The following is a 15647-nucleotide window of genomic DNA, read 5'->3' as shown; positions in this document are numbered from 1 at the left end:
GTGAATAGTTAGCATTAGCACCCAAGTTCTGAGCGCTAAGTGGAAAAATGCCTGGCAAGATGGTCACATAGTTCTAACCATCTAGGTTGTCTCAGCATGAGTTTCAGGCAAGAGCAGATATTTAAAATATCATTGGTCAGAAAAGAAGCATTTCAGGCTTTTGAACATAGTTATTTTACTGTAAGAGCAAAGGCATTGCCACCGCTAATACTGTGTCTGAATTTCGTTGTTTGCAAAATTAGTTCTAAGATCCTTATGTCAGACCCATGCTGTTGCTGCTCTCTCAATATCCACATAGTCCTGTATGTGGAGAGAGGCAGAGAACGGGAACTTTTTACTCCACCGACCTTCCCCCTGTGTGTGGTACAGGCTCTGTACAGCCAGAACTGATCTGAGGATATGGGAATGAATTCCAGTCTCTTAACTGCCTCCCAGTGTCCTTTTCTGTAATGGTGATATCAGCACAAGAGGCTGTTCACTGACTGTTGAGGGGTCAGAAACCGCATCAGGTGCCACACACCAAACACACACAACCTCACAGCAAATCTATGTGGTATTAGCCTCCATCATAGAGATGGCAGATAGAATCATAGAGAGCTTTAGAAACTATAGCTTGAATTGTGGCAGAGAGTGGGCGGGGCTAAATTTTAAGTCCACATGTAGGAGGTGGAGGAAGCCCTGAGAGAGTGGAGTCCTGAGCAAGTGTGCATTGTGGATATAGACACAGCCTGTGGAGGGCCCCAATGCCTTCGCTCCAGAAAAGTGGCAAAGCCTTACCCAGGTGAGGGTCCGTAGAAATGGCAAACTTTCCTGCAGAGCCGTGCGTGCGTTTATGAATGACTGGGGAGTGTGTGCAGACTAGCCACTACAGCTTCCTCCTCCCGGATGTCTACAGCCTGAGACTGCTGGCATACACAGACCTCTTACTCAGATTACTTAACCCCTCTCCCTGTGCGGCACCCCTGTTGTGGCAGTATCAGACCCCATGTTGTCCCAGACTTCCAGTGCATGTGTCTGTGTGTCTTTCCTTTCTTCATTCACTCGCCGTCCTTCCTCGGAGTTCCAGGACACAAGCTGCGTGGGTCTCGAACACTCGAATCTATTACTCCAAGACCTCTCGGTCTTACATTATGCTGCATTCCTTTTCTGACTTATATGCTGAGCTCGGAATGCCATAGATGGGGGCAGCTAGCCAAGGCCAAAGCGTGCTAAATAGCTGTGAAGAGACACGAGTCTTCCAGGAGGCCTGGAAGATGTGCTAGTGGCCTTGGAAGCCCCAGAAGCCTGGGGCTTCACAAATGGCTGTGAAGAAGAGACAGAGAGAGCAGTGATTGATTGACTGCAGAGCTGAGAGGGGGGTTAAGGATGAACGGAATCACATGAATGTGTGCCAGGGTAAATCCAGGCCTACTCTGTATTTTGAAATGAGATTTTATTGACCATAGTTTCACCCATTTGTTAATGGCTTGTCCAGGGCCGCTCTGTAGCACAGAGTAGAATATAGCCACAGACTTTCAGAATACCCTTCATAGACTGGGAGTCTCCGTTTCTGTGATAGACCAGAACCCAGAGCTTTGGAGAAACAGAACTTTTTCTCCAGAAGCTGTGGACTTGTTTGTTTACCTGGTATGTGGGGAGAGATCACGTGAGAGCCACAGCCTGTCTGTGAAGGCCAGAGGAGAACTTTGTGGAGTCAAGAGAAGCACTGATTTTTATGTAGTTAAAATGGATGTACATAAGAATGTAAAACAACATTGGCCTCTCTTTGTCGGAGGAGAGGAGATCTGTTTTTCCAAGAGACATACACTCTGAGTGCCCATCAGAAGATGCCTTTGATTTATCACCGGCTTGGAACCCTGCTGTAGCATGCTGTTACCCTCTCTGCAGCATTCACATGAACACCTGCCACTTTGCAAAGCATCGTGCAATGTGATGCTTTCTCCTGTGCCTTTCACATGCTTCTCGATGACACTCATGGTAGGGACAAGAAAAATGTGAAGAACCCTCGCTTGCTTTGAGTCACGCACTTTGTTGCTTAAAAAAGGCTCAGCCTCCTGAGGGCCCTAGTACCAGTTCCAATTCCTCCTTTCCTGAGTCTGTTAACATAAATCCCACAGCCCCAAACTTCTCAGCTTTCGTAAATGGCAGGCCTGATTCACGCATGATTTATCAATTAGAGCTGTGGGCCATTAGGATAGATTTCTCAGCTTCAGGTGGACTTCAGTGGGTTGTATAGTGTTGGTTTAGAGTTTCTTAAGAAGCTCAGTAGTTGACAACCCAAACAATGCAACTTCCGTTTGCCCCTGTGGAAGGCTTTTTGGTTTTAGGTGAGATTTTTTTTTTTTCTTAGAATTTCTTCTCCTTTTGAGCTTTGCCTTGTGGGGTGGGGAGTTTACTTCTAAGCAAGAGTAGTCAGGAGTTCTCAAAGCCACTCTTTCTCTGGAAAGAGTATTCCAAGCTGCTGCAGACGCATGGGTAGCAGTTCCTTGTGACAGTCAAGCAGAAGAAACAACTTGGAACCACAGCTGCTGCCCCTCTGAATACTAGGAAGACCACAACACTCTGCAAGTCTTCGATTTCAGAGCTGCCCTTCCTTCACTCTTACCAGCAAAGAAGCCTGTATCTGCAAGCATGCTGCACTTGAAGGAGGAGGAGAATTTATGACTCTGTCACCTCTGGACAACTTCCCTGTTGAACCTCTCCCAGGACAGGCTAGAATCTGATGGCTGGTGCCCAAAAACAAAAGCTAATTAACATCTCTGTGTACGCTGTGAGAAGCTCCAGTGGTTCACAGATGAGGATAAGGGCAATAGCAGGGCTGCACAGAGAATGACACGCTTCAGCACACGAAGGTTTGGCTTTACGAGACGGAGATATGTTCTTAGGATTTGTTAGGTTGGGCTTCAGAAGCCTCCCTGGAAATAGTGAGAAGAAATGACTTCCTTTTCTAAGATTTTAATAAACTCTGAGGATACAAGGTGTGGTCACCCATTTCAGTACCATTCTCTCTATGTGGTCTGTGGTCACATGCACATGACTCAAGTGTGTGTCGGAGCGGTCTCCTTTCACTGGACGGGAAGACCATGCATCGCTGTCAGGTCCTGTGTCCCGCCACATTGTAATGGCCTTGGCCTTCTCCTCCCCAGGCCGGGTCAATTCTGCTTTAAAAGAAGGAAGCATTTTTGAGTTAAACATATGTTTAGTTGTGTTGGACTTTTAGCCTTTTTCTTCTTCAAATTAAAAGAGATAATTTTAAATAATTAGAAAGTTCTGGAGTCTGGAAAGAAAGGAAGCAAGGCCATTCTGCCTGACCATAAGTGATTACTGGACCCTTAGGAAATCCTGTTTCTGAATGTGTTTGTGATGACGTTGTTTGGGCCGTCACAGACAGAGAAATCTGTCCCACTTCCTTCCTCTCCATCCTATCTGTATTCCCAAGTTGCTGTAAACCAGGTTGGCCGCTACCTATGGTTAAGCTAGCAGGGAGAGCCATTCAGAGGGAAGCATTCCCGACAGGCGTGTTGCCCCTGGCCTGGGGTACTGAGAGCAGTAGACCCCAGAAGCAGCCAATTTGATAGTGTCTTTTAATTCACAGTATTGTATTAACTTCAACATGGATCCAGATGGATGCTCGGCAATAAACTGTAACCACTGGAGAAAGCCTCTATTGACTCTCAAGTAAATAATGCACATTTTAAAGGATCTAAATATGCATTTACATAATGCACCATAATTTTTTATTGTGTCAACTAGTCACACACACATCCATAAGAGATGTTTCTCTTCATCAAAAATTTGGACACCTAGCCACCTGTGCTCTCCATCAACACCATGGCAGCTTCATCGTGGCAGTTTCCTTTCTATGCAGCTTGCTTCAGCCAAATCAAAGAACATTTAATGACTTAATTGATTGATTTAGCTCCAGTGACTCCTTCTAAAATGATTTGAAACAACTTAGATACAAACTTAGGTATACTTACAACATCAACCCCAAGATAAAAGGGAAGGAAAAAATAGAGAGGAGAAAAGTAGAAAAGACGTTGATTAAATCTTAGCTCTGGACTTCTCGGGGCCTCAGTGTCCAGAAGAAGATGAAGATTACCCAGAGAAACACCAGGGATCCAGTAATAATCAGCAGATCTTTGTGGCATCTCTAGCAGGTTTCTGTCTGAGGAAACTAAAGGTCATGGCCTCGAGCCAGCTTGCTCCCATCTCCACTGAACTGATGACTCTGTCCCCAGCAAGAGAAAAGAGGTTTAGAGAGGACAACCCTGTAAGTGCAGACTCAGCAGAAGTATGATTTAGAACCTCGGGCCAGATGACTTCCTGGAATTAATTAAGAATTAATTGATCCTAATCAATCAGTCATTATAGAATTAATTCTATACAGTACCACAGGCTTGCACTGAATTCTGCACCCATAAGGAAAAGATGAATAAATTGCTATTGCTAAAATGTAATAAAGAAATTGAAGTCTGAATTTACGCTGCTGCTGATTTTCTTTTACATCTTTAATAAAATAAGCTCAATGATGTTTATTAACAATTCACAGGGAGAGTGCACAGTACTGGTGAATTATTTCTTTAACTTGTATCTACTTAGTCTTTACTCGAGGCAGTGTTGTACCTTGGGCAGCACACTCTTGTTGGCCACCACCATTCCTAATCTAAAAGCCACTCAGCACTTTCTGTGAGAACCTGAGGCCATGCCACTTTATCGTCAAGGTCAGTCTCACGGGGCCTTCGTGTTTGACTCGCTGCAACAGTTGAACCTATAATGTTTTTCAACTCAGTACATTCCTGTCCTCGTTTGAGAAATAAAACCTACAATGCTAACTAGAAATGATTCTGTCAAAAACAGGGATCTGGTCAATGTTTCTTATACCATTAGAGACAACTACATCATGCTAGAAGAAAAAAATAGAGTCCTTTCGTTCTTTAAATCCAGTAGCACAATTTCCAGGGGAAGAAGAGTCCAAGAGCATTTAACTCTTCAGCTTCTCAGTGTTCACTCGGAGATTATAATGGATTCCAAGATTTGTATTTCGTTGTAGGTAGTCTTAACTCACAACTGTTTTCCTCCATGTTTGCTGGCTCAGGGTCCAAAAATGTATTTTGTCCTTGGAAAATTATATGGTCATTTTTCTTATTTTTCATAATCACACTTTATTCAGACATTTAGTGTGCAGCCAGCAAATATTTATCAGTGCCATACTCAGTTCTGAGTGAGCGACTAAGTCGATAGCCAAGCTTTCTACCAAGGCAGGAGCAGACAGAAGAGTAAGTGGGAGAGGGGCAGTGTGGTAAATTCTGATATCAATAGATTATGTTGGTGATGTCCTCAGTGGTATGATTAAGGGCAAAAACAAAATTTCTGGTTTATCCCAACATTGTCTCTTGAAACCATGATGAGAATCTCTGAATCTTTATTGAATGAATTCAAGTGGCCTGAAACCGATGATTTTACTTGATTATCTGGAAGGAAGCCTGGGTTGGTGTTCTGCATTTGTACTGTAGGAACTATAAGGGTTGCTCTGACCCACAAAGCCCTACCCCTTAAGGTTATTATTTAAAAAAAAATACCCTAATCCTCAGGAGACCCCAGTATCAGTAGGCATGCATTCCTAACCACTCCAGTGGGATGGTGGGAAAAAGGAGGGGCTACTGAACTTTGGATTCTCTTCAATAGTATGAATTTTTCTTGGTATTCAGAAAGTCATATTGTCTAAAACTGTGGGCACTTCTGTGTTTCTCTTTGTAGGAAACCCTTCAGTTGAAAGATTCAAACTATAAAAGGAAGGGACCGGGGCAGGCATGTGTACCCCTTATCTGGAGTCTTTTCTCTTCTGATTGGACTTGTTCTAAGTGTTATCAGCCCCCTCACACAAAGCCCTTATCCTCTGGCAGGTCTTGGCCATCATCTCTCCAATTTAAGGACAAAAGCATTCCTGGAAAAATTATTAAGATCTCACATAAGCTTTTTTATCTAATGTAATCTTGTACAAACGATATTTATCAGGGTTCAAATATAAAGGAGTCGTTGTCTGAATCTCTTATCAGATTTATGGCAGAGAAGCAACCTTTCACGGAGTCCTGCCTGCTCAGCCTGTAGCTGCTTTAGCTTTGAAAGGGCAGCAGAGAAAAATGCAACATGAACCTTCCACCGTAAAGTGAGGCACCCAAATTGCATGGGTTCATTAAGTGATCATTTACTACAGACTTCAAAAAACTCCAGTCCTGAATTAGTCCCTAGAAATTTCCTTGAAAGGAGTATAAGAGCTTTAACAATGAATTATTATCTATGGGTAGCTCAGCATGAAAGGGGATCCATATGTGCAAACTAGAATTTGTCAAATGTAATGTCGGTTAAATCAGGTCTAATCTACCAAATACATTTTTTATTGCTTGCTTCATTAAAAAGGCTCTTAAGGTAATGAATAATCTTCATCTTCAACAAGGATTATTAATGCCTTTATAACTCACGTCCACTGAACATAGAGAGGCAACATGAAATTCTATCCTACGCTAACCTCCATGTTTGTCTTAGAGCCTTAGAGGAGAAAATCCATCAGAAGTGTCCAGCGCTACATCCTGTCACATGAGCAAGCTCTGTGAATTGGGCCCAGAGAAGAAATGAAAAAAATAATAGAAAGAGGCCGTTGATTCAGCTGTGCAAGCCGCGTTACCCATAACCCTGACGTGTCGTGTCTTGTCTTGTTTCCCGCAGCGAGTCCACATGCGACGCCGTCGACGCTCCACTTCCCAACGTCACCGATCATCCAGCAGCCTGGGCCTTATTTCTCACACCCAGCCATCCGCTACCACCCTCAGGAGACGCTGAAAGAGTTTGTCCAGCTTGTCTGCCCTGATGCGGGTCAGCAAGCTGGACAGGTGGGCTTCCTCAATGTAAGGAAACCTTTTTTTTCCCCCGTATTTCTCTAGAAATGCTAACCAAATGTAAAAATAATAAGAGACCGTGTGTGACCACGTGGTTTTGTTTCCTAACATCATGCTGACTGACTGCAGGCAAACGCCATATTTATTCTAGATTATGGGAAAGTTAACTCGCTACAAGAGGGATTGGCCGGGGTTTAAAATCGGTGTTTGTGTTAAGTTTGCAGCTGTCGAGCTTATGGATATAAATTGTCTGGAGAGGGAACCGTGTAACCTTTTGAGTTCCACCTCCAGCATTCTAGCCCCAGGGTCATGCAGTTAGCTAAATAGAAAGACCGAATAATTTTCAGTCATGTTTTGGGGTAGTCGAGAGAGGTAGGGAGCACAGGGAGGCAGATGTTTCAGATCAACCAAGTTGATTTTTTTTGAAAAAAAAAATACAGTCTTCTAACACTTTAGATCCAGTTGACCAGTACTTGAACTCAAGATGCTAGAAGCAAGGTTTATTATGGTTTGTTATTTCTACGGGTAGTTATCTTCTCCACTTATCTTCATATAAAACTGAGCCACGTTCAATAACTACAAATGAATGTTTTCATTTTTCTCAAATAAACCAAATAATCACAATTTGAAATAACATTCCAATAGTAAACGTTACTTTATAAAATCGCAAATTTTATTACAAATATAAAGCTATATGTTTACAATGAATAGCTGTATCCCAAGGCCACTGGCAATAATAATAATAAACTAAGACCAGCAGAAAGCCATATTTGATTTCCTTTTCTTATAATATCTATGCATGCATCCACAGATTAGCCATAATTCTTATTGCCTGGTTTAGGATGCTATGTCGCCCTGCTCTGTCGTTGGTTTTTCTCCCCTGCAGAAAGACCTGATTCTGCAGATTTGAGCCAGCATGGCAGCTTTGACTAATGTCTGGCGATCTGTTCACAGATACATTTCTGTCTAGACAACAAATCGATACGGTGCCTTTTTTTTCCATTTTGCTTGTGTATTCATTTGCTTCACTTATTCTAAAATATTCACGTGTGGACTTTGGGTCCACACAGAAACTATACACAGGCAAGGATGCTAGTAAGAGTGCACAGCCTTCTGCTCATCAGACAGCATCCAGGGAATCACAGGCAAGGATGCTACCTAGTGAGTGTGCACAGCCTTCTGCTTATCAGACAGCATCCGGGGAATCACAGACAAGGATGCTACCTAGTGAGTGTGCACAGCCTTCTGCTCATCAGACAGCATCCGGGGAAACACAGACAAGGATGCTACCTAGTGAGTGTGCACAGCCTTCTGCTCATCAGACAGCATCCGGGGAATCACAGACAAGGATGCTACCTAGTGAGTGTGCACAGCCTTCTGCTCATCAGACAGCATCCGGGAACACAGACAAGGATGCTACCTAGTGAGTGTGCACACTTTCTGCTCATCAGACAGCATCCGGGGAAACATACTGCAAATACCGCGAGTGCCGATGAAGGTCTGGGCCTAAGAATTACTAAGTTTATCCTTCAATGCCCAGGACAATAGGCTCTCCTTCAACTAAATTTTGGGTTGGACCTGCTGTCTACATACGGGCTATTGCTGGCTGTAACTCATTACGGAAAGCCACTTGGGAAATCATGAAAACCTGAGCTGGTCATTGGTACCAACTCTGACTTCTGAACATCCAATGTGGTCTCTTTAATGCCATGACATCATTTTCTGTAACTGCCAAATGCCCTGTTTTGTGTTTTGACCAGAATTTTACGGGGTTTGAGAATAGTCTCTCCGTAAGACTTTTTCAAAGACTTTGAAAATAAGTTACATGTTGTCTTCTGAGGGAAACTTGACTTGGCTAGGAGCTGTTCTGTGACTAACACCAGGCAGCCAGAAAAGGACAAGTTCCATGGCGTTTGCTGGTATAAGTCAAATCAGAGCTGGTATTTTTACCTAATAGAAATCTGATAGCCAAATATTACAGTTTTTGTACCTAATTCTATATAATATGTGAAAGAAAATATCTATGTTCCTTGAATACAATTTTTAACTGTCTTAGATCAACTTTAAGAAATGAAAATTAAAAATATCATTGTGTGTGTATATATATATATATATTATAGTGATCATAATTTTACCTATATAAATGCCCATGGAGGAATAACACCTCAGTCTAATAAGCATGTAGATATTAAACAAGCATTTTGTATTCATTTTGTAAATGTTTTGAAATTGTTGGGGGAAGCAGTAGCTGAAACAGCACCAAGCAAGAACTGGTTATTCAGGGACAGACAGGTCTAAAGTGCTCCTAGACATGACCCTCTGGGGAACAAAAGATCACTGTGCTTCCAACAGCCTGAATATTTGTGATGTGCCTGGCAGGCACCTAACGAGTCTTGCTTTGCAGAAGGAGCTAATAGCTGACATCCGTTTATTCTTTTCCTTGTGTGTGTTTTCTCTGAACCCCTTGCAGCCCAATGGGAGCAGTCAAGGCAAGGTACACAACCCATTCCTCCCCACCCCAATGTTGCCGCCGCCACCGCCACCACCAATGGCCAGGCCTGTGCCTCTGCCCATGCCAGACACCAAGCCTCCGACCACATCAACAGAAGGAGGTGCAGCCTCCCCCACCTCACCGAGTAAGTATGACCGAGACAAGGCGCCGGTTACTTACCATGCTTTGTGCACCTGAGTTCACACTTAAGCCTTGTCCCTTGCTGTGCGGGCTTCAGCAATAGGCACAGATCCCACCGCTTTATCTATAACCTGAGCTGGCAGAGCCCAGATCCAAGTCACAGTGAATACCACTCCCATCTTCTGTCAAACTACAACAGAGACGGAGATGATTGGGTGTAGGTGGTAGATTAAGATGCTGTAGCTACATACTGAGTACTGGGAACACGGTAAAACCTAGTAAAGTGTGTGTATTGCTAGAGTGGTTTGCATAGAATACTATTTCCATGATGTCCTAAAAGCATCTGCTTGTGCATATTCTTAATAGCAAAGGGGTTGGTTATCCCTAGAAACTTGATGAGAGATAAAAGTTCTATGCCTTATACATGAGATAGGAAATTGTCTAGATCAGCGTGTCCATGCAAAGGTGTGTGTATTGAATGCCACTAAGAGTAAGACGGGCCTGATAAAAAGTCAAAGCTGGAAGCCATGGTAGCCACATGAGGAGGCTTGGGAAGGGAAGGAAAAACAGAGTAGGACTGAATGCAGAGAGAGAACCTTTGACTCTTCTCTCAACAGTCTGGGAACACTTAGTCATAAACTATTCTGACATCTCTTTATATTGTGGGAATGATTGTTTGATGAATTCCACAGTGAGCAATTCTCCAGATATTTCTTGGAATTTTTGGAGATGGAAGGACTCTAAAAGGTGCGAACATACAAATATAGCCTCTGTTCGTGTCTGCAGTGATGGCAGAAAGAGTGATGGCTGTAGCTGCCAGGTGACCTGGTAGCCTGGCTTTGAAAGGTGGTGTGATGGGCCCTTCCTCAATCCTTTAGAGAGGATGAAAGTGTAGGGATGGGGGCAGTGGCAGTACCCCGGAGAGAGCCCAGGGGTGGTGGCAGGGTGCCTCTGTTGGAAGAGGAAAAGAGAAAAAGATGGAAGAGCAATCAGGAAGAGAAGTGGTAAGGTCAGGAACTTGGAGAACAGCTGAATAGAAGGAAATGGGTGGAGGGGTGTTTTGCAAACATAAACAAGCATTTAAATAAGAAGGCCTCTTGGCTTTCTTCCCTTTGATATTGTAATTAATGACAATGGATACAGGAGAGAAAGAGCCAAAAAGGAAAGACAGTCCTTCATTTAGACCATCATCACTGGAATTGGTTCTGGGAACATTGAATATAAAGTGACTTTGCATCCTTTGGACATGATCAGAGAGTGAACTTTGTATTGTCTAGTATTTCTTTGGGTAAATAGATGACATTGTGCATAAATTCTTCAGCAGAAGGACTGAAATCCAGGGACAGTTTGGGGAGATAGACCTATCTGGTGAGAGATGGGTCAGTCTTACGCTCATCAGCAAAGGAGAGAACCAGTATGTTAGCATGGGAAGGAAGCTGCTTAACGGTGAACCATTGGCACATCTCAGAAGTAAGCTGGGAAAGAGGTAGAAAACTAGTGTTACTGATGGATAAGAAGTTAAGAGGAAATTACACTTTTTAATAATCACGTACTTTCTTAGAAACTAAAATTGCAGCATGGTTCAATCTGTCTGTCCTTAGCAGTTTATCAGAGCTCGCCCGCAGTGGGAAGCAGCATCAGTCAAGGTGTTCCGTACAATGCTCAGCGTCCCGACAGTGCATCCAAAACTGAAGCTTGTTTCAAAGAACAGTGGCAGATACTTTTCTATTTAGGGGTTTGGGATTACTTACAGTAAAATAAGATTGTTTTTTTCAGTTAAAAAATAAAACAGGAAATCAAGCCAAAGGCCTCCTCTGTTACCAACTTTTGGGAGGCTTCAGCTCCCTCTCGATGGGAGTAGCATTCACTCCTCTGCCCACTCACAGCAGGTTATCCAGGAGGAAGTAGGATAATAAGCATGCGTTGTGGCTGACTAAAGGTCAAAGCAACATTTTTAATATCATCTAATAATGAAATACAAATGATGCCAGCCTAAAGCGGAGTATGTGTTGCCTCTGGAACTAATACTAAACTTTTCAGTATGAGAAAGAAAGAAAAAAAAGGCAGATCTGGAAAAAATTGCCTATAAAATAAATATATTTTAATGGGAAAAACCTGTCAACATCCCTTTAAAAACGAGGGAAGTGGGAGTGAGGATAAAGCTGTACTCTTTCCTAAAAAGAACTTTGATATTTTAATATGTGTACAGAGCCGCTGATGGACAAGGGGCAGTAGGGTAGCATGCAAGTGGGAAACAAGACCTCCCAGCCCTTTGACACTAGAGAAAGGCCCTGGTGGGGTGGGACCTGATGCCTGGTAGGTAAGGGATCAGCCACAACAGTCTGGTGTGCGTGAGGAAGTGGGGACAGTGAGAAAGTTGGGAGAGGTGATGAGGATGGAGGAGGACCTTGGATGCAGGATGCTTGTTGGCCAGCATCAGGACCTGGACATTTCCTGCAAGTGAGACTGTTAGCAGAGTAATGCTTCCTAAAGCCTGCACATTAGTAGAAAATTCTGGCAGGCTTTGTTGAAATAGGTTGCCGGGGAGGAGCAAAAGCAGGTCGTGATGGATGTAGTGGGTGTCGTTTACATGCCAGCCCCCATTCCAGACCAAGGGGCACCAAGGTAAATGAAACAGATAAGAACTTTCATCATGAACAAAACACACATGAATTAGGAAGCTAGGGACAAGCAGATGAAATTGAGAGTATAGTGGGCATGCTATGGCAATCACCCAGGTGAGAGTTGTCCATGCACTGACCTAGGAATGGGGTTCGTAGAAGCTGTGAGAAGCTCTTGAACTTCAGGCATATTCTAAAGAGAGTTAATAAGCTTTGCAGAGGCACCTGATGTGGATTGAGAAGAAGGAGAGAAATCAGACATGACCTGTAGGGCTTTTAGCCTGGGCTCCTGAAAGGATGAAGACAGGAAGCTGATAGGAAAAGCCATTCTGAGTGAGAGGTGGGCACTAGATGTTTGAGTCCATTAGACCTCCCAGTGCTCAAGCTAAGCAAAACTTCCTGCGGATAGCAACCCTGGACCGGTTGCAGAGTATTTCAGGATGCATCATCTTTTTTATTATTATTTGCTTGTTTTGTTTTGTTTTTGAGGCATGGCTTTTCTGTGTAACAGCCCTGGCTGTTCTGGAAGTTGAACTGTATACCAGACTGGCCTCAAACTCACAGAGATCCACCTGCCTCTGGGGTGCTGGGATTAAAGGCATGTTCACTACCACCTGGCCCATCATATTCTTAATAAATGACTTCTTTTCAAACATACAATATGGCATGAGGTTTTTGAGATTCTGTGTGTGGTGGCACATGTCTTTAATCCCAGCACTCTAGAGGCAGAGACAGGTGGATCCCTGTGAGTTCAAGGCCTCTCTGGTCTACATAGTGAGTTCTAGCCATCCAGAACTACATAATGAAATTTCCTCCACCCCCTGAGAGAGAGAGAGAGAGAGAGAGAGAGAGAGAGAGAGAGAGAGATTGATTGATTTCTATGAGTCCTCGTGCCATAGGTTGGCACTAGCTCATCCCACAAAAGTGGAATTTTCCACACTTTTTTCCTAAAGTAAAGATTGGCATCATAACATGAAATTAGAATGCAAAGGAGAAAGCACTTTTAAATTATGGTGGGAGATAAAATATGCATATTTTCCTTTGTTAATTAATTAAAAGTCAATTTAAGATGCATAAAAAAGCTCGTAATAAACATTTTTCTCCTCCATTCCTTCTTGGTTATGAACTTTTGATTTTTTAAACTAAAATTCTATTAAAGTAGAAGCATGTAATAGCAAGTAACATTTATTGTTTATTTTTATGTATCCAATGAATCTTATATCTGTTTCATTCTGTAAATGAATATGCACCTATAACCGAGAGCATAACAATTATCTTTCACAAGCACAGAAGTGTTTAAACCCAACAACACATGTTCGATGCCTTCTGGTGAACCAGAGCTCTTTGCCCACGTGTGTTATCTTCCTACCATTCCTTTGAGGTCAATATTTTATACACAAGACAATGAAATGGGAAAATTAAGGTTACCTTTTCCAGTACGATGTTCTGGTGGTAGAATGGTGGGACTCCCATGTTAGCTCTGCTACCGCAGACTGTATGTATGTATGTATGTATGTCTACATGTATCTTAGTCAGGGTTTCTATTGCTGTGATAGGACACCATGAACAAGAGCAATTTGGAGAAGAAGGGATTTATTTCAGCTTACAGTTCCACATCACAGTTTGTCATAGAAGGAAGTCAGGGCAGGAAATTAGAGGTAAGGGCTGAGGCAGAGGCCATGGCAGACTCCTCATGGCTTGACCAGCCTCCTTTCTTATGTAACTCTGAACCGTTTGCCCAAGGGTAGTACCATCCACAGAGTGCTAGGCGCTCTTACATTAATCATCAATCAAAGAAATGCCCAATAGCCTCGCCCATAGGCCAATCTGGTGGGGGTTTCTCTCATTGGAGGTTCCGTCTTCTCAGATGACCAGGCAGCTTTAGGGAGAGGCGCTTGAGAGGGATGCCACAGAAGAGCCTAGCTCTCAGCGGGGCGCAGGTACTTTAACAATCCTTTTACATGAAGGGCCCCATTTCACCCTCACATTAACCCATAGCGGAAAACTTCCTATTCAGCCGATTGAGAAGGAGAAGACAAAATGGAGAAATGAGGTAGCAAGTGTTATAGGAAAATGACTCCCTCCCAGCACCTTGAAACTGGACTCCCCTGTTTCACTGTGATGTGAGACTCTGTGAAGTAGCCTAAAACTTCCTTTTCTGTGGCAACGAAAACTCTCTGTGGAGAAACGTGAAAGACCTTAGTAGTCACTGGTACAGAACAAAAAATAAAAGATTTAGGGGAAGACATAATGATTATGGTCCATCTTTTAGAGAAATGGTAGATTATAGTTAAGAGAAAACCAACTTAGTGGATCCATTTCCCAAAGTACTTTTTTCACAACTGATGTCTAGACTATATTATCCTTTTCTAAATTTTAAAATGTCTACTTAATAAAATTTGGCATAGAGTCCTGTGAATTTTTTTAATACCACAGATTCTTCTAACCGTCACCATACACAAGAGAGAGAACAATACCAAAAATCTCCTTGCCATTTTTGCTTCCTCTCAAGGAAGTGTCTGATGTAGAGCAAAACTTACTTTATCCTTTTTCCATTAATTTTAATCTCTTTACTAATACTTCTGTTATCAGCATGGTATATGTGTGTGAGTGAATAAGAGACAGACAGACACAGACAGAGACCATCTTGCTATGTAGCCCAGGCAAGCAAGGAGCTTTTAGCATTCCGCTTCCTCCGTAGTTCAGGGATGACAGGCATAAGCCACCACTCCCAGTTTTTTTCCATTATAGTCTGATTTTTATACATTAGGGGATCAGGAGTAAGGTCAGTCTTAGTGTTCAGTAGCTCTGAAGGGACACCATGACCATGGCAGCTTATTTTGAAATGCATTTATTTTGGGACTTGCCTAACATGGCATGATTTTGGAGCAGTGGCTGAGAACTTACATCCTGATCTGCAAGTTGGAGAGAGAGAGAGAGAGAGAGAGAGAGAGAGAGAGAGAGAGAGAACTAGAAATGGCATGGGATTTTGAAACTGCAAAGCCTACTCCAAGTGACACACCTCTTCCAACAGGGTCTCACCTCCTAATTCTTCCCAAACAGTTCTGTCAACTGTGGACCAAGCTTTCAAATACATGAGCCATCGCAAAGCCCAAATACACAGTGTTTAGTCTATGAAAAGAGTGGCATCTGAAAGGAAAGATCCAGGATTCAGTAGAGTATACTGCGACAGCTGAGTAGCCCTCTGGAAAAATATTTCTTCCATAAAAATAAATTTCAGCTGGAACCCAAACAGACAGACAAAAATCATTAAAAGGTTGACCTACAGATCTTTAAAAACCACAGTACAGCTTTATTTATAATATTTAAGAGAGGAAGACCTCTCTGAAAAATACAATATATTCACACATATATACATACACACACATATACCAACCAGGCATCCATCAAAGAAAAAAACCAACAAGTTCTGTACTAAAAATATCAAAAATTATACACATGAAAAATACCTGGAGCAAATTATAAAATATAATGTGA

At 42.7% G+C, this 15647-nt stretch overlaps 1 protein-coding gene across 3 annotated transcripts in view; it reads left to right on the top strand.

Moving 5' to 3' along the window:
• The window catches only part of Nfia (nuclear factor I A), a 338635-nt gene that overhangs the window by 276130 nt on the left and 46858 nt on the right, over window positions 1-15647 (top strand). For all 3 annotated transcript variants that reach the window (XM_041652193.1, XM_041652192.1, XM_041652191.1), the window contains 2 exons: window positions 6727-6905; window positions 9367-9532. In XM_041652193.1, the coding sequence (XP_041508127.1) occupies window positions 6727-6905; window positions 9367-9532 (345 nt within the window). The remainder of the gene's footprint in view (window positions 1-6726; window positions 6906-9366; window positions 9533-15647) is intronic.

This window comes from Microtus oregoni, unplaced genomic scaffold (assembly GCF_018167655.1).
Source record: "Microtus oregoni isolate MIOR12 unplaced genomic scaffold, Mior012 000005F_ref0000423, whole genome shotgun sequence".
Taxonomy (NCBI): Eukaryota; Metazoa; Chordata; class Mammalia; order Rodentia; family Cricetidae; genus Microtus; species Microtus oregoni.
The sequence above is the reverse complement of the archived record's forward strand: the minus strand, read 5'-3'. Positions and strand labels throughout refer to the sequence as shown.